Source organism: Mus caroli, chromosome 2 (assembly GCF_900094665.2).
Source record: "Mus caroli chromosome 2, CAROLI_EIJ_v1.1, whole genome shotgun sequence".
NCBI lineage: Eukaryota > Metazoa > Chordata > Mammalia > Rodentia > Muridae > Mus > Mus caroli.
Genome location: NC_034571.1, coordinates 12,228,699 through 12,251,067, shown reverse-complemented (window position 1 = coordinate 12,251,067; position 22,369 = coordinate 12,228,699). Strand labels below are relative to the sequence as shown.

Below are 22,369 nucleotides of genomic sequence, written 5' to 3'. Positions count from 1 at the left end.
ATGAGGTCCCATTTGTCAATTCTCGATCTTACAGCACAAGCCATTGCTGTTCTATTCAAGAATTTTTCCCCTGTGCCCAAATCTTCGAGGCTTTTCCACACTTTCTCCTCTATAAGTTTCAGTGTCTCTGGTTTTATGTGGAGTTCCTTGATCCACTTATATTTTACCTTAGTACAAGGAGATAGGAATGGATCAATTCGCATTCTTCTGCATGATAATCACTAGTTGTGCCAGAACCATTTATTTGTTGAAAATGCTGTCTTTCTTCCACTGGATGGTTTTAGCTCCCTTGTCCAATATCAAGTGATCATAGGTGTGTGGGTTCATTTCTGGGTCTTCAATTCTATTCCATCGGTCTACTTGTATGTCACTATACCAGTACCATGCCGTTTTTATCACAGTTGCTCTGTAGTAAAGCTTTAGGTCATGCATGGTGATTCCACCAGAGGTTCTTTTATCCTTGAGAAGAGTTTTTGCTATCCTAGGTTTTTTCTTATTTCAGATGAATTTGCAGATTGCTCTTTCTAATTCGTTGAAGAATTGAGTTGGAATTTTGATGGGGATTGCATTGAATCTGTAGATTGCTTTTGGCAAAATAGCCATTTTTACAAGTTGATCCTGCCAATCCATGAGCATAGAAAGTCAAAGGACTATTTAGTGAATACCTATTGTATTGGTTACTGTTCTCATTACTATGCCCAAATGCATGATGTGAATTGTGTTCAGAAAGGGTTAATTTTGGTTCACGATTTCAGGTTACTATCCATCATGACAGGGATGCCATGCAGCATAGACAAACTCTCTTTGGAGCCAGATCCACCTCATGTCTGCAACTTTTATTAAAGGAGATCCTATGATACTGCTATGCCCTAGATCCTGGGTTCTCCTTTTCAACTTAGCGTTTTCCTTCCTGGATCCTAGCCTTTAATTTCTGCAAGGAATATGACTCTGTTGCATGACAAAAGAGAGTGAGGTACCTGAATGTATTGTTTGTGTGGTGAGGCTCAATTTTATGTCCTATCTAACCCTGGCTTATTGGATGGGAACTCCTATAGCTGAGGTAGGGCTTCCCACATTTCTTAAGCCTTTCTGTAAACACTATCATAGATATAACCAAAACTGCATTTCTGTGTTGATTCACAATCCTATCAAGTTGACTATGAAGATTAACCTCACATTATGTGCCAATACCTTGCATAATTAAATGTACAGTGTCATGGCCACTGAAAGAGTACACCAATGCTGACTATCTCACTAGAGTCACTATTTCCAAAGTCAAGGTCAAGCAATATGTACTACGAATGAACATGGCAAACCAGACATTTATATCCCTGGTGACCACATCAGTATGCTTTCTTCTGTGTCAGGCTGAAATGCAATAAATTTTTTACTGCTTGTTGTGTCTGCAGTAGCATTAACAAACTTAAAGAATATACAATCTCAATTAATATTTTTCTACATATACTCATCTCTTCTCATTATTGCAGTTTTCTCTCAACAGACATTTACCTAACTGGTCTATCTAACCTACTCTATTTATACTCCTGATTAAACTAGGTAGTAAATAATGTAAAGAACATTTGTTAGATTATTCAAATGTCCATGTAAAAGGAATATAAAATAATAAAAGCTATAGCGGGTCCCATACTTACAGTGTAAGTGATGCAAAGCCTTTTAGAAGGACCAGCCTGTCATGCTGTAGCTGCTCCTATAAACCTCTTTTTGGTTGTTGTTTTTTGTTTTTTGTTGTTGTTTTTTATTTTATTTTATTTTATTTTTTTTTGAGGCAGGGTTTCTCTACATAGCCCTGGCTGTCCTGGAACTCACTTTGTAGACCAGTCTGGTCTCGAACTCAGAAATCTGCCTCCTCTGCCTTCCAAGTGCTGGGATTAAAGGCGTGGGCCACCACCGTCCGACTCCTTATAAACCTCTTAAAGCATCTTGAAAATGGTAAGAAAGCATAGTGGGCATTACTATCAATGCAATCTGAGCTCAATAGCTCATAACCACAGAATGGCTAAACATGCTCAGATTACCTGGCAAGGAGTAAAGGTAGTGAGTGATTGGGTAAGGATAGGACTACCAAGCCTGGCCACCGCAGTGGACTTCTGGGGTCCAAAATAAATAAATGATCCTGGAAAGAGAAACAGAAACAAATTTAAAGTCACATAGTTAGTTGCCAGTTCTGGTGTACACTAAGCACTTTGCCTGTTGGCCTTACTCAACTGTCATTCAGGTAAAGAAAATCACATTTTCATGTATTCATCATTAGGCTCTGTAAATAACCAAAGCATTTCACATGTGTGACAGTAAATATCTAAAATAAAATTTAATTTATTGTTTATCAACAATAAATTCTGTATCCAAATCACCCAAACAAACATTTTTATTGCTTTAACTCCTGTCATAGAGTTTGAAATCAAATTAAATGAAGCTTGTAAGCTTACAATTAGATATTCAATGTGCCCTTAGGAAATTCTCTAGGGAGTTTTATTTTTAAGTCTCTTTAAAATGCACTGAAGGAGATGAGCCTATGTGATAAGTCTGATTCCTCTTGAGGCTTACATGTTTGACATTGTTGTCTGTGCTGGAGGGGATGAGAGCTTAATTAAAGATCTAATCTGAACATTAACAAAATAACTGCCTTTAGATTTTAACTGACGTGGATGTACTCAGAGCAAGTACACAGGAGATAGCATCCTTTAGCAGCACAGAAGATCACACACTGAGCTGTATCAGGGGTAGCTTTCTTGAATATTGAAAACTTAAAAGGAAAGCTATTGCAAACAATGTCAGTGTCTGATCCTGCCCTTTGATAATCACAATTTGACAAAGAGTCTTTAAGCAACTTATAAAGCCAACAGTTTGAAAACACCTAGTTCTGACAGTAGTTTTCCAGAATGCAGGTTACTTTTGAATGTATTTAAAACAGGGAGGGGAATTTCATAATCCAAATATACTATTTGGTAGATTCCTGAATGTGTTTATGCAAATGGACCCATCACCTCACCTTTTGCAGATCATATACCTGTTTCAGGCAATATCTTGGAACTACAACTATACATGCTCTAAGAAGGGAGCTTAGAACTACGACTGTACCAGGCTCTTCATGAACATAAGTGAAAATAACTGGCAAACATATATGAGGTGAATACAAAAGTAAAGGGTAAACCAAACAAAAGCAACCCAAACAAGTTTGGCTCTGGAATGGTACTGACTGCAGTGTAGAATAATCTGATGATCACATGACTGTCATAGAAAAAGCTGAAAAACTCATCTGACAAACTTTAACACATGTTTATGTCTGTTAAAAAAATGTGTACATTTTGAGTTAAAAGGGATGTTAAAGCAAAAATTCAAAATATCAAGCATTTACTGTATCAGTCAACAATGAACTAGCTTTACTGTTATATCCAACAGTTTTCCCCCCTAATACATCCCAATGTTGAATCAACCTGTTTCCAAAGACTGTAATAAAAAATCTACCAAGATTTGTGTTTGGCATGTTTCTTTCTAAGTCTCAGAGTAGAAGAAGGATGATATTCAGTGAGCATAAAAATGATGTGGACCCCCAACTGTGTGATGACAATGTTAACGCAATTCTAAGGTGTGTGTTTACACAGAAATGTAAACAAAAGAACTATAGAAAAAGCTGTTATGTGAGCCTGGGAGTGCCACAGCGCATTTTCAGAACGTTGTCAGTAGTTATGGTTCCTTGAGTTTATGAGGAAATGTAAAAGTTGTAATGATGTTTTGCAGTATATACTCTATATTTCCAGGTTTTATAGATAGTGATAAATCCTTGCTCTCTGTTCCCAAATAGAAGATGGGACTATTTTCTTTTCTGTGTGCCTGACTTGGAATGCTTAAAGAATAGAAGCAAATCTACTGTGCAATCTATCATAAATGTTATCTCTCTTTTTACACCATCACTATAACATTATTAAAAGGCACAACAAAAAACTGGTGCTTATCTCCAGAATGCTTATTTCAGGATACGCAATTTTCTATTAATTATTAATTAGGTCAGGAGGAATTAAGGCAGGACAAACCAAAGTTCCATTTAGTTGGCAAATAGCAACAGAAATACAGGGCTTCAACATTTTGACATAAACAAAACTGCTTTTAAAAGAGGGAGAAAAATGCCGTACCTTGCTTTCTGCTCAGTGTGTGACCAGCCTCAATGCTCAGTCCTCCCACTACCTCCCAGTGGGAGTCTTCTGTGGGAAATGGTTCCCAGCCACAGAAACCAGACTCGAAGTCCCAGGTGAGGAGACTCGCTGTGATGTGTGGAGAAGGAAACACAGATATATGATGATAGGTTTGTCATTGCAAGCAAAATATTCAGTTTTAAATGGGATTCTCCCTCAGTGAAGGCAAATCAAATACAAGACAGTAGTTAAAAGAAACTTACATGAATTAATATAGCAAGGCAGTATATTCACTGCCCTCCTCTACCTGAAACCTGGATATGCTTTCTTTTCCTGGGCTCTAAACATAGTTTAGCAGGTACAGTTAATAATAAAAAGTAATAGTAACTCTTCAAAAGAAAGTCTATTCTGTTTATTGACAGAATCATAAAGTCCTATAAACTTGATATGGTTCTTAGCCATTCCCAAAATGTTCTATGGTCATTCTCTGTGAGCTTAATTGGCTGTAACCCACCTCATGCCACTTTTAAGTCAAGAAGTGAAGTATAGAAATATTACATAAAATATTTACTTTATCTCAAAGATATACTGTAAAATTCTCAAATCTTGGCTGCAGCCTAAACCTTTCTACATGTTCCCAGGGGATCTCCCAGATCATAGAAATACTTCCCCTAAAATAAACATCTTCTACTATAAAGTAAAAACATTTCTGGCTTGGTCCAGAATCACTTCCATGTTATGCCTGTTGCCTAAGCATAATAACTAATAGCTCTCATTTTTCCTCTTACTTTTCCTAATTGGGTTACATGCTGAATATTACCATTTGGGGACAACGAGTTACATATTGTTACCCAAACGAAACAAGTCTCTGTAAATAATTCTTCTCATTGTACCAACTGGCTGTTTCTGATGCAATCAGACTACTTACTTGCAAGGCAATGTGTAGGAAACAGAGTGTTCCCCATGATGCCTGCATCTCCAACCTTTTGAGCAACTAAAAGAGTGCAAAATTTTCAAGATGAAAATGACATTGGGCTGTATGAATATTGCCGTTGTGTACAGGACAATACTTGGAATCAGGCCTTTTATCATCCAAATGTTTTATCAGTTAAAAAGTTGGACTAAAGAGATGGCTCAGAAGTAAAGTGCTTGTCAGGCAAGCATGAGTGCTTTGGTTTGGATATACTACATACATAAAAGGAGTGCCTCTCTGGTCCCAGCCCTAGTCCAGTAGAAGAAGCTGTCTGGCCAGTCTAGCCATTCAGTGAGTTCCCGGTTTGATGAAGAGATATTGCACCCAAAAAAGAGAAATTGTGTTTTGTGATTTGATAGTATCAGGATATTGATAAAAGAAGCCAGAAGACCCAACAACATGTCCTCCAAACTTCATCTAGAGGTTGACGTTATAGTTTCTCTTGAATTAAGTTTGTATACAAACAAAATGAAATAAGGAAACTGGATATACAGCAGTAGAGGTAAACACATCACTTGAATCTTCTGTTTCCACACATGCCTATGCATCTGAAAGCCCAGGTACACACACACACATATACACCCAGAGAGAAACACATACATACACATGTACACTACATACAGACAAAATAAATACGTAAGTAAAAATAAATGTCAGCTATTGTGCCTACCACAAAACACTAAACACATGCTGTTCTTTGAAAATTAAAATTGAATTTTAAAATCCATCACCATTAAGATTTGGGAAAGCAACATAAAAACATGGTGAACCACGTGGGTATTTTTATTGATGATAATGAAAAAAGTATAACATAAAACAACAATTCTAGGCCTTTAGGCCCAGGCTTGAGAATGTGACCTTTGTGACTCAATGCTCCAAGGCATGCTAATCTTAAAACAGATAGTGACATTCCTCCACCCACCCGCTTCCTGGGTTCAGGGAGTGTTTGTTCAAAGAGAACCACCTTGACCATTCATGGAACCCGATATGCAAATGTGCTATTGTTAGAGGCTCATAGAAACTGTCTTGAGAAATAACCTCACAATTATCAAGTATTTCTCCTTGTGACTTGTGACTTCCTCATGACTCTTAACTGGTATTGTTGGTATTTTCTAACAACGCCCTCCCCACCCCCTTGAGTTGTGGTTTCTTCCTTTAAATACCCCCTTACTCAACTACCCGGGGGCGCCACAGTCCTCTACCCCTGCGTGGAGTATGACTGTGGGCCCCAGAGTGCTCTTGAAATAAAAGTCCTCTTGCAATTTGCATCAAGACCGTTTCTTGTGAGTGATTTGGGTTATCACCTCTCCTGAGTCAGAACATGGGAGAGTCCTCACAATGTGGGTCTTTCAATATTTGTTCTCCTATATTTACAAGGATTGTTTTTTCCAAACCAAATATTTTATACATTAGTTCCTGTATAGTATAAAATCCTAACTGAAATCCCTTAAATTGAGGTTTTTAATTAAAAATATTCCTCTTATGTATTTCAACAACTTTCAGATGAAGTAGTAAATATCAGAACTGCTGGAGAGATGGCTCAGAGGTAAAGAATAGTAGCTGCTCTTCCAGAGGGACTTTGGTTTAATTCCAACACAAAAATGATAGTTTACAACTGCATGCAACTCTAGTTCCAGGTGATCTGACACTGTCACACAAATATATATGCAGACAAGACTATAATCTACTGCTATATACACTCCAGTAATGACCTACATCACAGGTCAAGAGGCCTGGATGTGGTCCTGAGGAGAAAAGTTCACAGACACTTAGTCTCCTGGAACCATGGCATCCTGTAATAACGAATGCTCCAAATCTGTCCTTGCTTTAGTTGGTAAATGGATCTATGTGCTTTACTTTAACATTGCTTTATTATAAGTGCCTCTGAGGATTGATTTTGACATATAGCTAAATTGCATTCCTCACCTGTCCTAGGCAGTCCTTGAAGCAACCATGGGCTTTGAATTCAGTAAGAATGTTGCCTATTGAGTGACATTCAGAATTTGCCTCTAGTATTGTAAGAGAGATAGTGAAAGAAATCAGGCATTACTATCTACTACCTAGAGTTAGAAATATCAGGGCAAGCTTAGCAAAGTATACTTAGAAACTTCATTACATTCAGGTATGGCAGACTACATTACTTATTAGTAGAAATTCCTCCCACACAGTCACTTAGAATAATAGCAGACCTACTCCCATATGCAAGAATTTACCATTATCTAGGAAGAAAGAAGGTTGTGACTAAGAAGGAACTAGAGTAAATACTTAGAACTATAGATAGCTGTTACACCCATACACAGGAATTTACAATGGCCTAAGGGGAAGGTGGACTATACAATAGACTAGAATTAGAACTATGGCAAGGGCAAGAAGCCCTACCCCCTGGCTTCTAAGATTAAACTGACATTAGGTGGGGCTGCTTTTGATCCCAGTTGTTAACACTGAATTTTATCCCAGTTGGTTCCTGTCAGTCCTTTGAAGGTATTCCTCTATTTTGTGTCAGATATTTCAATGTACCTTGCCTGCTGTGATATCCTACTCCTTTGTTTTCTGTATTATATAAGACTGGTGCTCGCTTTGAGACAAATTACATTCAGATACACACTCTCTCTGTGTTCGTATTTGTTTGTTACCCCCCTTTTTTGTTGCCAACTCCTTGCCCACATGTCCGGAACCCCAATTTCTTCTGCGGATTGAGGGAGGCCAACTGGGGCCCATCCACATCAATCCACATACATAATAATTAATAATAATAATCATCAATAAGCTATTTAAAATGTCAGAAAAAATGAGGTCAAAGAAATACTGACAACTTGCCATATTTAGTCAGGCAAATACTATACATGTGTAAAACTGAAATGACATATCTCTGTTATAATAAAGCATGTTCATTTTAAAAAATAATTTTAACTATCTGGCTACTGTCAACTTGCTGTAATTACAAGATACATTTTATTATTTCTAAACAATGTTTGATACTGTTCAGTCTCAAAGAAATTTCTCTCCAAGTTAATTTGTTAAAGTAATATTTTCAGATGACAATGAAGCTTTCTCTTAAATATTTAACTGTGGTATATTATGGGCACAAGAAAAGAATTCATTGGTAAAATTTGTAGATCATAAAAGTAAAATATTTGTGAATCTTTTGGTTCAGTTCTTCATAATATAAAAAGAAATCTTGTGTGAGTCTGATGGGAATATCCTATTTAGTGACTTTATTTTGGATTATAATAAGAATAGATTATAAATATGTAGTTGGCATTTATAAAGCCCACATGGACAATTGCTTTGTACTTCATATACAGATGAGTATAGCATATGTCTTCTTTACATGGAACCTAGCACTCTTATAAATTTGATAAACCTCTAGAGATAATACAATAGCAAAACAAAATGCATTGCTCAAGATCCTTGGTCCACATGATATCCACTTAAGTATTATATTTATATCCTCAAATATTCACAATTCATATTAACCATTTTATTAACACATTTACTGATGCTATCAGATAGCACAGGTTTACCTCAAAATGTCCATTCTACTGCAACAGTCTCTCTAGTAATAGAATTATAACCAGGAACATTATGGTATATGTTTTAAAAACCCTACAAATAAAACATGAAAACTTCCTCCTAACCAAATTTCCCAACTTATTTTTGTTTCAGCACAGATTAGGACAGACTGGCAACCTACAGATTGGGAAACAACCTTTGACAACCCTACATTCAACAGAGCTCCAGAAAACCAAATAACTCTATTAAAAATAGGGTACAGAGCTAAACAAAGAATTCTCAACTGAGCAATATCAAATGGTTGAGAAGCACCTAAAGAAATGTTCAACGTCCTTAGTCGTCAGGGAAATGCAAAGCAAAACAACCCTGAGATTCTACTCCACACCAGTCAGAAAGGCTAAGATCAAAAACTCAGGTTACAGCAGGTTCTGGCAAGGTTGTGGAAAAAGAAGAACACTCCTTCATTGCTGGCGGATTGCAAGCTGGTGCAACCACTCTGGAAATCAGTTTGGCAGTTCCTCAGAAAATTGGACATAGTACTACCTGAGCACCCACTAATACCACTCCTGGGCATATACCCAGAAGATGCTCCAACATGTAATAAGGGCACATGCTCCACTATGTTCATCACAGCCTTAATTATAATAGCCAGGAGCTGGAAAGAACCCAGATGTCCCTCAACAGAGGAATGGAATGGATACAGAAAATGTGGTACATTTACACAATGGAGTACTACTCAGCTATTAAAACAATGATTTATGCATTCTTAGACAAATGGATGGAACTATAAAATATCATCCCAAGTGAGGTAATCCAGACACAAAAGAACACACATGGTGTATACTCAATGATAAATGAATATTAGCCTAAAGGCTCAGAATACCCATGATAAAATCCATAGACCATATGAAACTTAAGGAGAAGGAAGACAAAAGTGTAGATGCTTCAGTCCTACTTAGAAGGGGGAACAAAATAATCATAGGAGGTAGAGGGAAGGAGGGACTTGGCAGTGAGAGACGAGGGGAAGGCAGAAAAGGGGAGCAGGATCAGGTTTGGAAAGGGACAGGGGATAAGTCCAGGGTCAGGAGATTGAATAGAAATATATAGAAGTGGGTGATGGGGAACTGGGGATAACCACTCGAAAGTCCCAGATGCCAGGGACCCAAGAAGTTCTCAGGACCCAACAGGGATTACATTAGCTGAAATATCCCAAAAAGGGATTGCAACCTGTAGAGACCACCTCCAGTAGATAGGAGTTAGACACAGTCCCCAGTTGAGGTATGAGACCACCCAAGAGTCTCAAATGTTTTAACTAGGAATTGTTCTGTCTAAAGGAAATACAGGATCAAAAAAATTGGAGCAGAGACTGAAGGAAAGACCTTCTAGAGACTGCCCCACATAGGGATCCGTCCCATCTGCTAACACCAAACCCAGTCACTATTGCTGCTGCCAAGAAATGCTTGCTGATAGGAGCATGGTATAGCTGTTCTCTAAGAGGCTCCTCCAACACTTGACTACAACAGATGCAGATACTCAGAGCTAACCATCGGACTGAGCCCAGGGATGCCAATGAAAGAGCTAGGAGGAGGATTGAAGGAGCTGAAGAGGATTGCATCTCATAGGAAGAACAACAATATCAACCAACTAGACACCCTAGGGTTCCCAGGGACTAAACTACCAACCAGAGAGTATACATGGAGGGATCTATGTTTCCAGCTCTATATGTAACAGACATTTGACTTATCTGGAATCAATATGAGAGGAGCCCCTTGGCCTTATGGAGGCTTGATGCCCAATTGTATAGTGATGCTAGAGCAGTGATATGGGAGTGGGTGAGTGGGAGTAGAAGCACTCTCATAGAGTGCTTCAAAGGGGAGGAGGGATAGGATGGGGGTGTTGTGGAGGGGATACTGGGAAGGGTGTCAATATTTGAAATGCAAATAAATAAAATAACACATATATACACATATATGTATATAAATATAAATAAATACATGTGTAAATTTTGATATAATTGACAAGCTAAGTTCTTTATAATTTTCAACTACAAAGTTAGGAAGCATCTATTATTATTTATCATTAGGTGTAGTGGCTCTTTAGTAATAAATCATCTTATCCGTGGGATCTGTGGCCTATCCCTGAACCCTTTTAAACCCTTGTCTTCCTGATTTTCTCAGATTGACCCATTCATTCCATTGCATGTACATGCCGTCACACACTATACAACTTCTTATTCTGTCTCCTTTCACATAACAGAGCCCTCTCTAAATTCATTCTTGTTACACATATTAGCTGTCCCTTTGTTTTTATTCCTCAGTAAACTTTACACAAACTTCACATCATTTTAATCTATTTAACCATTGACAGTGGATTAAGTTGTCTTATTATGACTATTGTACACAAGGTTGCACTGAATATAGGATGCAAATACAATTAAATATTCACTGTGTTTGTTTTATACAAGATCTTAATAGATGACAAACCTCTTCTCGGTACTATAGTGGTGCTTTTAGGGGTTATAAATAATGAGGGCTTGAGAACTGCTATTGTGGGAGACCATTAAGCCCTTTGCCTTTAGTTTTCCATTGATTTTAATATATCATCTATTTCATCTCTGAGCAGCCTTCATTTTTATAAACATTTGTAAGACAGTTCACAAACCCATGTTACGATGCTTCATTTGGTTCCATAGGGCTAATATTGGGCCCATGGTTCTGTCTCTTTGAATCAGTTCCAGGGTGAATCTGCTATTCATATCCACTGTACAGGACAAAAGCAAAACACTAGCAAACACAATGTGTTTTCGATATACCTGCCTTTGACAATCTACAGAGCAAAAGTTCAATATGTACTTTCGCTCAAGAAGCACCTAAAAGCAATGGCTCTTAAAAGAATTTAAGAGAGGTCTATACTCTGTATATAGATTATTAACTAGAAATCTCAACAAATTAATATTGACCAAGTCTCTTAGATACCATAAATATTTCTGCAACTCTTCAAAGTGCATACAGTGTGCTAGAGAAGATGTTTTAGTCAATATGTTTGCTCAAGGACCTGCATTCAGACCCTAGCATCATGTACAAAATTGGGTGAGGCAGTATGCTTTTGTAATCCCAATACTGAGGTGTGAAGACAGAGGGTAAGTGAGGTTGTTGGGCAGCTAATTCAACCAAACCAATGACATTCAGGTTCACCAAAAGCTGTCTTATATGAAGTAGAGTAATAGCAAACAACAACAACAAAAAACAAACAAAAAACCAAAAAAAAAAAAAAACAGAGTTCAACCTCTTTTCTCTCCCTTACTCATAAACATATGTGCTCAAACACCACACAAATACACAAAAACAGAAGCAAGGGAAGGAATTACAAGTATCAAAACATAAAGGAATTTTACTTGTGTTAAAGACACTTGTCCAGAAGACCATGTCACAGAGAACAGTTAGAGATGCTTCATCCTGGCTTTCACTTTTCATTTCATAACTCCTGCCCCTTCTTATAGGGTGGTACAATTCACATCCAAGGTGGCTCTTGTTCCTCAAATTACCTGTTCTGGGAATACTCTAAGCAACCCCTTATGGGATTCTAAATCCAGCCAAATTGACAATGAAGATTAACAATCAAAGTTTCCATAAAAATATTTACATGAGAAAGTCAGTTGGACACGTAGAATATATATTTGTGTATTTCTCTCTGTGTGTGTGTGTGTGTGTCTATAATATGGTTGTATATTTATGTTATATAATACTGTCTGATGGATCTCAACCAAGCATGACAAATTTTTATTGAACTAATGATCTTAAAATATTTGGAAAGATCAAGGCTAGCAAGTATCAGTATTTGTTAAGAATGGAGATCTGTCTCTCTATTCACACAAAGGAACTAATAGAATAGTCTGAGACTGATTACATTAGACAAATTATAGGCACATAATTCATGACATTTCAATAAATAAGAAATTACAAAATGAAAAGATCATTTAATGATCCAGGGATGTATTTGATTTAGGTCTCCCCTTAAAGTGCTGGGAGAGGCAAAGAATCATTTTCCCAGGGGAAAAATAATAGAAGAACCCCAGCTTCGATATGAACAATTGAAAAACCACATATTTTCTCTCAGTCTTTGAAATTAAAAATAATAGAAGCTTTTTAAGAAATATGCATTTCCCAGAAAGAAATGAAGGAAGTTAACCATAAAAAACATTTAAATAAGTCATAGAAATGACTTTCACATATACTAGAGAAATAAATTCTCCTTATTCTCTTTGAGTGGAAAAGAAAGGTAAGTACAAACCCCACTGAGATCACACTGGTTAGAAGATTATATGCTTAAAGTGACATGCTGGAGAAATTAATTGGACTTCTATATGTAGTTAGGCCCACCTGGGAGTATTATTTTGTATGCCCATTTTCTTCTCCTGATATCACCAATACTTTTAATAAATTCTTCACTAGCCCACCTAGAGAACCATGCTATGCAAAGATCTTTGCATTACAGGGCAGCATTTGCCTTATTGCAATATTTTCCCCTACATAATAAAATATCTCACTAGTATAAAACATTACAGGAAAATTAATGTCAAATTTTTAATATTTTTAAAAGTTCATTATTTGTGATACAGAAAACAGATTCATTTATTGGTTTAGAACCCACAGTTTCTAAAAACATCCCATGAGTCTTAGTTGCTAAGCTACCTCATATGAGACCAGGCATGTGGCTTCTAATGTAAATTCCATTTTTGTTGAAGTATGATGAAGTTTCAACCATTACAGAATGTCTCTTCCTCTCTCCTGTCAGAAATACTTCATAAAAGGCCTGGAGGGAAGGTGTTGGCCAGTTGTGGCCTTCCTGAAGACTGCAGATGGCTGGTAGTGGCCACCTCACCATGGCTCAGGAGGGGGATCAGTGAGTGACACCTCCTGTCCTTCTTATTCTCCCTCTTCAGTTTCCAAGATAATTAAAGGGAAAAATAGAATATACTTAACAGTGTGTTACCAATCTAGAATATATCCATAAAGAAGTTACCACAATCTTTCTCACAGTCTTTTTATTCTTTAAAGTATACATTTACATACATACATGCACATGTGTACACTCACACATTCACACATAACACAAGCACACACATATCAATAATAGCAATTTATTTGAAGAACAAAGCAGGATGTTTAGTAACTTTAGCAGCGAACACCAAGAATTAAATTAACAGAGAACTCGTCAGAAGAATAATGCTAATAAGAGTTTCAGAGTGAGAATACACTTTCATGTTATCTCAAAGAAATTAGATGTTCTCCCAAGGTAGCCTTAGGCTATTTAAAATCCCACAGTCATGAAGGAGAGCAGGTAAACAACTCCAGCAGGAGTTGACTTACCACAAGCCTCTGAGTCTTCATCAATCCCATTGGAGTGGTCCATTCCAGAGTCGCAGACAGAAGAGTGGGTAAGACACTGCCTACTGGCAGGAGTGTATTCATTTACAGAACAAAGCTGCTGGGAGTGGGTCTGTCCAAAGTTGTAGACTAACAGCTGATCAATCCCAATAAAACTTTTCTGACTCAAAACTGTGCCTTCCAAAACAACCTTTATGAAAAAATATGATGAATTTATACCAATAAAATACAAAAAGGGGGAAAACTGAAGAAGAATCATAGAGATAAATCACTGAGAAAAACCACCCTTTAAGATATGGCCAAGTGCAATGAATGACAAAGTTACTGTTTCACAAATATGACCCTACATTCCTAAGGCTGATAAGCACATTGGATCCATGAATATTGCTGGGAACCCAATCAAGAAAAAACAAAGATCCAGGTAGCCATATGCCCATACAACTTTTACTGCAAACTTGTTATTTAAGTATCATTTCTTGAGTCCTTTTCCCTTTATTTTTAAGCAGAAAATATTATTAATTCCATAGAACTATAACTGGATCTGTTTTATAAAATTACTAAAATTGATACTTGAAAACTTACAGGGCAGGACAAAGAAGTGTAGTTTAGAATTAAAGATTTGAAAATAACGAATAATTAAAAATTACACACACAGAAGAGATTTCTAAAAGCAATATATCGCCAATCAATAATTAATGAATCCTACTTTATCTAATTGATCTCCTGGCTTCTCTGGAGATACACAGTGTTAGTAAGTGACTCCATCTTTCATTGCCAGCCAATTGAAGAACAAAGTCAGTGTATTAAGGAGTCCCCAAAGTCCTACCAAGAACAATGGTTAATGAACCACAGGAGGATATAGCAGAAACAGCTCAGTGAATGGCAACCAATTTCCTTCTGTCCAGTTCAGTAGCCACTAGCTACTTGTGAGTAATTTAAGTGGATTGAAATCAGATGAGAATCCAATTTCCGAATCACATTAGCTCCATTTCAAGTGTTCTGTGTGCTCACAGGTATTGACATAGGCTATGCAGCAATGTCTTTGGAACTGTAGCATTCCCTTTTGGAGGGAGGATGGAGGCTCAAATGACTCAAGAAATAAACCTCACAAGTCTGGGAGAACCGACACAAGATCCACAAGATGATAATAACCCTCCTTTTGAGATTATAAAATCAGTGACCAGCTGCCAGTGTGAAGACACTCTTTTACTGGCAGAGTGGCCTGTAAGAGTTATCTGCCTGCCAGTCCTGGAGAACACTCTTAACATTGAAGATTTTGTGTGCTCTCACCCACACTGGCTTGGCTTCAGGGGATGCAGGCTGGCTACCTTTGAGATATCCTTATTCCTGTGAGTCAGCTTGCCTCCGCATTCTTCTAAATCAGTCCAATTCATCTGTCAAGCTTACTTTGGTGAAATCTTTACTGATTTCTCCTGTCATTAGTACAGGTTCCTTCCAGGAAAAGTAAGTTTTTCTTCCCAGGAAAAGTCACACAACAAAAGAGAATTTCTCTATTACTCTAGAGAATATCTCTATTGCTATTTCAATAGAACATTACTGAATTTTATAAAAAAAATCTATAAAAATAATAGTAATAGAGATCTACCACATTCAGCCTCACCCAATTTAGGTTTTCTGCATAGATGCTCATATGTTCAAAGACAAAAAAGATACAAATTTCTTATTTTAAAACTACTTTTGATCAAATGGCAAATACATTTAAAATTTTGCTTCAGAATATAATACTTATTTCAAATCCTGTATGATGAAAAAAGTATTCATGCAGTTACATCATTCACCCATAATCAATAGTGCATGTGTTGTGGCAACAGCTGTGTCTTTTCATAGTACCAAGAGACCAGATATGATTCATTTCAGGCTTCAAAATTGATGAGTTTAAACTTTGATCTCCAAGTCCTGCTATTTCTAATTCATATTTTTGTTACATCTGCTATGTGCATATAAACTTATAACTCTAAAATATACTGTCTTTAAATTTTGCTTTATTTTATCTTTCTGCAAATCACAAGACCAATTCCACTGTGTGGAACAAATAAACTTACTGAGTATGTCCTCCAGAGGATGTAAATATCAACTTATAAAATGATATACTAGGATCAAAATAATAATCAAAAAGAGTGTAATATAAACCTCAACATCTAAGACTGATATATATATATATATATATATATATATATATATACATGCTTCAAAACTTCTAGACACAGATCATATGCAGTTGTAAAGGTCCACGTGGTTATTTACTCTCTCTTGGGAAGAGGTGTATAAATACAGTGAGACCATAAAACAAAGTTGGATTTGTATATCACACATTCAGCCAATCATTTAGACTCGCACTCTAACATCAGCCAATAGACTACATATAGCACAGAATCTCATTGGTTCTTTAAAGAGATCATCTATCAATGCTTCTATAAATTTCAGGTATATGATGGTATAGATAGTAATTTCATCACCTGCATTTCAACAAAAGTTTATTATCTCTCTGCATCATGATGGAAAGTATTTGCCTGAGGCAATGCTGGGAGTTGGGAAACACAAGGCAAGAATAGACACACCATGGCAAAGGCTTGAGCAAGAATATTCCCTCTAGCATTTCCTCTGGTCACAGAAAACTCGTCCTGTTAAGGACTAAACATAATGAACATAAAATCTATCCCCAAAGATACAAGTCTATTTTCTAATTTAAATTTAGCAATGAATAATAAGTTATATATTAACAAAGTAAAATTTAAGTTATAACAAAATTTTATTTGATTTTATACCTTAAATGCCTTCAGATCTTCTGGTATTAACACATCTGCTTTCATCCATGCACTGTAAGTTGATGTATTGAATGTCCAAGTCTTTTTTTCTTCCTTTGATTTGAAATGGAAACATGTTACTAATTTTCTGAATTCTCCTCTCCTCTTTATATACATGCTCTCCTAACTACACTTTGATGGGACTTGGGTATCTTTATGCTATTAAGTCATAGAAATGAAAAGTACTGCAGGTAATAATGAGATAAACAATGCTTTTGAAGAAAAAATATAGAAGTAATCATATCTGTAGGATAAAACTATAAACAATCCCCTTGGCTTTAACTAAAATGCCCAACAGTAGGAATATGGAACCTGAAAAGACCACCAGACAGGAATACCAGTGGAGGAATGGGAACTCCAGCCCACCTACAAAACTTTTTATCCAAAATTTGCCCTGTCTAAACATTTCAACTTATTAATGCATATTAATTGTACACAATATGAGGACTTGGTGTGAAATTTTCATATATGCACACAGCACTCACCATATCCTATACATATCTTCCTTTTTTTCCTTACCAAGAGGAAATAGGCAATCACATTTTTTTAAGTAACAAACTTTAAAAAAGCAGAATTTGGTAGAATTGCTGACTTAAATGCTAGTCTGATTACATTGTGCCATAGTACTATGCTACTTCAAAGAAGACTCAATAAAATACGTAGCTGCATGTGCAGGACAATCTTGGTTTTTCACCTATGAGAGAATTAATTCTAATTTGTACAAAACACCATTATTGTCTGAAGTTTATATCCATATATTTGACACTTCTGCCAATTTTGGCTAAGAACCATATGCCCTTAGATTGTTATAATGATCATTTATTTTAGCAATGGGAAGCAAATTATGACTATGTGGTTTGACTTAAGATTTTGAGACAAAGTCTATTCTGTACTGCATACTAGTATTGATCATTGTAATCTAGGACCATACTTCCATACTCTGAATTAATCCTATGCTTCTTCGGATATTAGCAAGAATTCAAGATATTTTGATGTTTTTCTGTAGAAAATAAACCAAATTATTCATGATATAGGGAACCATAATTTTTCATGAAATCCTCTAGTGGAGATATGGAGCTGACAGAATTGGCTTAGGCTGAGCTCTAAGGCAGCCTTGTTTGCTTCCAGTATGAAATGAAAAAAAAAAAAAAAACCCAGTAAACATCTACTTCTCAGATCTTATGATAGGGGGCAGGTGTTCCCAGGCTTTAGGCTTTTCCTTCCATGCTCAATTTTATATATCTCATCTATGTCCAAGATTTTATTAAAGAGCAGTGCATCCTCTGCTGTCTACCCCAGACTCCTAAGCCTCAAATATTTAAGAATGTCTTTTAGAGCCAATAAAATATATTTCTTGTTCTTTTTTTCATTCTACCCATTCTTCTGAAATTTCCACAGGACAGAGACACTCACTATGTGGTGAGAGTTGAGAGCTTGCATGTCACACCAAAATTATTTTGTTATAAGAAACTAAGGCCTGCAGCAAATTTTCTCATTAATTATTTCCATATAACTTCAGTTACTAGGAATGAACACTACTTCTGCAAATTCTTTTAGTGACAGTGTATGGCAAATTATACCCACTGATTCCCTCAATGATCATTTTAGGAAAATAATTTAAAACATTTTGCCTTTCACAAGATTACTAATTGATTTTCATCTATCTGAAGATAAATTAGTTTTACAAAATAAACTGAGCAGAGTTCTTTCAAAATATGAATGTTTTCTGTATACTAACTTAATAGTATATTACTAATGAGATTGAGATTTTTCTCTCTGAAAACACTAGCAATTATAAAGAAAAATAATTTATCCGTAGCTAATTGAATGTAGATTTTATTTTAATTCTTAATCTCACAGTACCCAGTTAGTTTGAACAGAGGTCAATACTAAAAAATATAAGAAACCCTCATCTTTGGAAAGGTTCTCAAGTATGTTCTAATTTCTTGTTATCTAATAAACTAATCATTAAAACGGTGACTGATCAAAAATTTTAAGAGCTTGTTGCTGTTCCAGATTAGATTTAAAATGCTGACTTAGCTTACAGTACTAGTCATTACTAGTCTTCTCAAAGACGCTAGTATCTCCTTCCCATTCCCAGTGAAGAAATCAGATATATTACCTCAAAGTTGGCCTTTAAAAACTTTAAAATATATACTATGATAAAATCATGGAACTTGAAAAATATGTTCTTTCAATATTATATCCCTAAAATTGTATCAAACAAGAACATCAATACTTTGTAAGACATTTCATTCTGATCCAAGCTTTAGGTGCAAAATATTTGATGGTGGAAATGTAAAATATCAAGTAAACGTTACAAGTCCAGTTCCCATTATCCATAACTTATTAGCACTAAAAATCTCAAGAAAGGAGTATGTTATTATGACTATTGTTTTACAGATGGAGAATGAAGTTCTAGGCCCTACCTATCTAGACTGTATGAACAGAAACTGGATTCCCAGAATGAAGAACTCCTTTGTCTTAAGAAGACAAATAGTGGTTTACATCAAGACATATTTAAAAGATAGTCTTCTTAAGTATGGGATGAAGTATCAACTTATGACTTAAATGCAGTCTGGGGCAGACTCAATATTCATGGTCAATAAAAGCTAACAAGGGGGTCAGAAAAGTAACTCATACTTTCAGAATAAGTAATGCTCCACACTCAACCAATTTGAGTTGATACACAAGATTCCATTCTGTAGGATAAGCCCCTCCTGGATGCATCAGGCGAATCCACACTAATAGACAATTATATGCCAGCTGCCAGCAATTTTCCCATATTTTCTTGCATAGCTTTAAGACCACTAATAGAAAGATGCCATTTGTTTTTATTATTATGTACACTGAGATTTTGAAAAATCTATCTGTGAGATTTTGAGATTAAAATAAATGAGAAAAAATAAAGCATGTATGATTGAAATCTCTATTGAAATGTATTATAACATCTCATTGGATGTATTAAATAAGTATTAATAAATTATTTGCCATGCAATATAATGAGACTAGAGTTTTAGAGCATTTGCAGTCATAATCTGAACTTAGTAAGACCATTCAAGAAGTTTTCACCATTCCCTGGTCAGAGCAGAAAATTGAGAAACAGAAAAATTACTGAAGCATGAATGGTGCCATAGTATATACAGATGAAAACCTAACTTGGTTTGGGGATTGTGAGGTGTTGCTTGTATAGTTTCTTCCATGCATGAAGAAAGCTGCTAATGTTACAGAAAATACAATAAGCTAATTTATACCAATCTCCCAAACAGCTGATTTAATTGAAATAGACTGAAGAAAAATAGTGATATTGGATACCAAAAATTACTGCAAATATGTCTCAGTGACACATTAAAGGAGCCATGTAAGCTGCAAATGGAGAAAGGCCATCAATAATAATGTCCAGCTATAATGCCAATGATTCATAATAATGACCAGAATGATCAAATAGTCTAAAAGATCCAATAGTGGTACTTATGTCCTAGGGGTAACCAATAACTAACTATCTGTACTTCAGACTAGTTGAATAGGACATAACTCATGTCTGGCTCCGTAAATTTAGTCCTTAACCAGTTTAATCTCTAACTATATCCTAAGTACATATCCTTATATCCACAGAAAGGTCCAGATCTTACCTCTAATCAAAGAAGTTCCTTTTTTTAACAGAAAGAGATCATTATGAAAACCCACAATGGATAAAAAAGCAGAGATCAACTGGCCATACTGTACCTGTCCACAATTAATACATTTACAACAAAAGCCTACACCTAAGACTCGTGGAACATTAAGGAAGAAAGTGGTGTATGTTTGTAAGAACTAGAGTTAAAATTGTTTTAAATAATGAAATGTATATATGTAAAAATTTATATATTTGCCTTTTATATATTTTTATAAAAATATATTTATATATTTTATTTTAAAAATGACATGAAGTGGTTTTGGAGGAAAAGATAGGCTGAGTGTCAGTTGGATGAATATGATTCATGAATAAGAATAATGTGAACATGATTATATAAAATTCTCTAAGGACTAATAAAAGTATCATATTTTAAAAAGAATACTAGTAACATCTCATCCCAGGAGCAATGGAAAACAGACTGCCATATGTTATAGCAGCACCTATGCAGTTTAATCTTTTAGAATTTTGCAAATATTTCTGCAAGGAGCAAACAAAAGGAAAAAAAAACAGATATGGTGAGAACAGTACAAAAAGCAAAGCAAAAGGTGAGTAAAATGGATTCCTCCCCATCCTCAAAATTCCTTCTAAAAAGCATTTTTATCTTTCAGGATTAATTATCTTGACATTTCAAGTTTCAGAAGGGAAAGGAACAGAATTAAATGCTGGTGACAGGTTTTCTCTGCCACCAGTCAAGCCTATGTGACAAGTATGCTTTTCTTTTCCATGTGTCAGGCTAAAACTATGAGGAAATTTCAACTGGATTTATCCAAAGCAACATGAAACAAAGGAAACCTGCCTGAGTAATCTTACTGGCTCTCTGCTGTTGGATTTTCTGCCGTGTTTCCTAGGTTTTTAGATGACTGTAATTGTTCCCTGTGGGTTTTTTAGTCCTATCAATGATTAGACACTTCATAACAATCGAGGTTTTTAGAGTATATCATGGAAATATGAGTTGTAGCTAATTTCATTCCATTAGATTGGAAGGTTACAACTTTGTTTCACTCACTGGGATAGGCATAATATTCATTCTATATAGCAGCATGCATTTTAATTCAACTCAATTTAATTAGACTCAAACTTAATTTAACTCATTTGTGTTTACTCAATAACTAGAAGTCCTCAAAACTATACTTACTGATAAGAACAAAGAATTTATTTCCATCATATTTATGATTTGAATGTGTAGACATAAAATCTCACATAGATTACATCAGAACTCTAAAACATAATTAACAATGTATAATCCCAAAGACCTCACTTCTATTAGACCCATCATTTCTTAAATGATTTTTAAGCTTTTGAATTTTTTTTGATTGTCTGCATTGTATTTTATTTTTCAAAGTGCATAAGACAAGTTTGTTCTTAAGAACCAGGAGCAACTGTGGCCTGAAAATACAGATTCACATTGTACTCAAAAGCATGAGACAAGATGAAAACATTTCGTGGAGTTTTTGTAGTACAGAACAAAAGAAAGCAATGAATTGGGACATTTCTAAGGTGCATTTGTGGAAACATAAGGTAGGTGGTTCATGGCAAAGCAGGTAAATATATAAGATAGGTATCAAATAATATTTAATAGTAGCCTTTTTTTAATTTTGCTCATCTAATTCACAATAAATAAACCTTAAAGCCCCAAATCTGTCAACCACCCAGCAAATGAGAAAGTTTGATTTCTACCTGTATGATGCTGTGCAATGCTATATATAGTACACATATTCATAGTATACATTTTGAACAACAGTAAAAATAGAGTTACACATATTTATCTTAGAAACAACAGCTCTCTAAGGATGTTTTGCAATGTCTGGAGTGATTTTTGATCATTCCAAGTTCGATGGCACTAC

General features: G+C 35.6%; 1 protein-coding gene across 1 annotated transcript in view; it reads right to left on the bottom strand.

Annotated features, from left to right (window-relative positions):
* The window catches only part of Malrd1 (MAM and LDL receptor class A domain containing 1), a 667,530-nt gene that overhangs the window by 565,521 nt on the left and 79,640 nt on the right, over positions 1–22,369 (bottom strand). The window contains exons 8-11 of the mRNA XM_021156265.1: positions 16,811–16,903; positions 14,007–14,214; positions 4,152–4,280; positions 2,037–2,134 (exon numbers count right to left, since the gene is read on the bottom strand). Of these exons, the coding sequence (XP_021011924.1) occupies positions 2,037–2,134; positions 4,152–4,280; positions 14,007–14,214; positions 16,811–16,903 (528 nt within the window). The remainder of the gene's footprint in view (positions 1–2,036; positions 2,135–4,151; positions 4,281–14,006; positions 14,215–16,810; positions 16,904–22,369) is intronic.